A 961-nucleotide genomic window follows, 5' to 3' on the forward strand; every position below is an offset into this window, starting at 1 on the left:
TCTACAGGATGTATTTTTCGGTTTAACTGACACATCATCTAACACCCTCGAATTCACAATGGCTGAGCTCATGAGGAGGCCCCGCCTGATTGGGAAGCTACAAGACGAGGTAAGGAGTATCGAACCCCAGGGACAGGAAATTGTTAATGAAGCCGACATTAGCAGTATGACATACCTAAGAGCAGTCCTAAAGGAGTCATTCCGATTTCATCCTGTTGCACCTTTACTTGCTCCACACCTTGCCATGGCTGACTGCAGCATCGATGGGTACATGATTCCTGCTGGGACGCATGTCTTTGTCAATGTATGGGCCATTGGTAGAGACTCTAGCTCATGGGAGGAAAGTGAAGAATTCATACCTGAAAGATTTACAGAGGAAGGCCGTGATGTGCATGTCAACTTTGTAGGGAGTAATTTTAAACTCTTGCCGTTCGGGGCAGGACGCAGGATATGCCCTGGTATAAACCTTGGAATCATGACTGTTGAGCTTATGTTGGCAAACTTGATGTACCATTTCAACTGGGAACTGCCAATAGGGGTTGAGAGGAAAGACATTGATATGACAGAGGTGTTTGGACTAACTGTGCGCCTGAAGGAGAAATTACTGTTAGTTCCAAAATCATGCATGTAACGAAATAAAATCTTCTAAGTAAATTTATGTTACCGGGATGTAGCCACTATAAAATAAAGGTTAATTCTAGCCATCAAAGGAGTCAGGATTTTCATCCTAGGCTTGGGAAAGAAAGTAATAACCACACAAGTATACCATGCATGTGATGTACTTTTCGTTTGAGCTTACTGTGGGTTTTTTTTTATTATTGGCACAATGTTTTATTAAGTTGGTATATCAACTGAAATGAGATCCGATCCGGATTAGCTCCATCTTCTCATTTAAATTTACATATTGAAAGGTAAGGACACATTCTGCTATTTTATTTTTATTATTGAAATGTAACAAACT

General features: G+C 40.8%; 1 protein-coding gene across 1 annotated transcript; it reads left to right on the forward strand.

Moving 5' to 3' along the window:
- Positions 1–7: 7 nt before the first annotated feature.
- Positions 8–660, forward strand: LOC123177938 (indole-2-monooxygenase; the record flags this gene model as incomplete). The annotated part of the gene is given in 1 exon segment (XM_044591351.1): positions 8–660. A coding segment is annotated over 1 exon segment (624 nt), but the record flags the coding sequence as incomplete, so codon positions are not given.
- Positions 661–961: the final 301 nt, after the last annotated feature.

This window comes from Triticum aestivum, unplaced genomic scaffold (assembly GCF_018294505.1).
Source record: "Triticum aestivum cultivar Chinese Spring unplaced genomic scaffold, IWGSC CS RefSeq v2.1 scaffold32842, whole genome shotgun sequence".
Taxonomy (NCBI): domain Eukaryota; kingdom Viridiplantae; phylum Streptophyta; class Magnoliopsida; order Poales; family Poaceae; genus Triticum; species Triticum aestivum.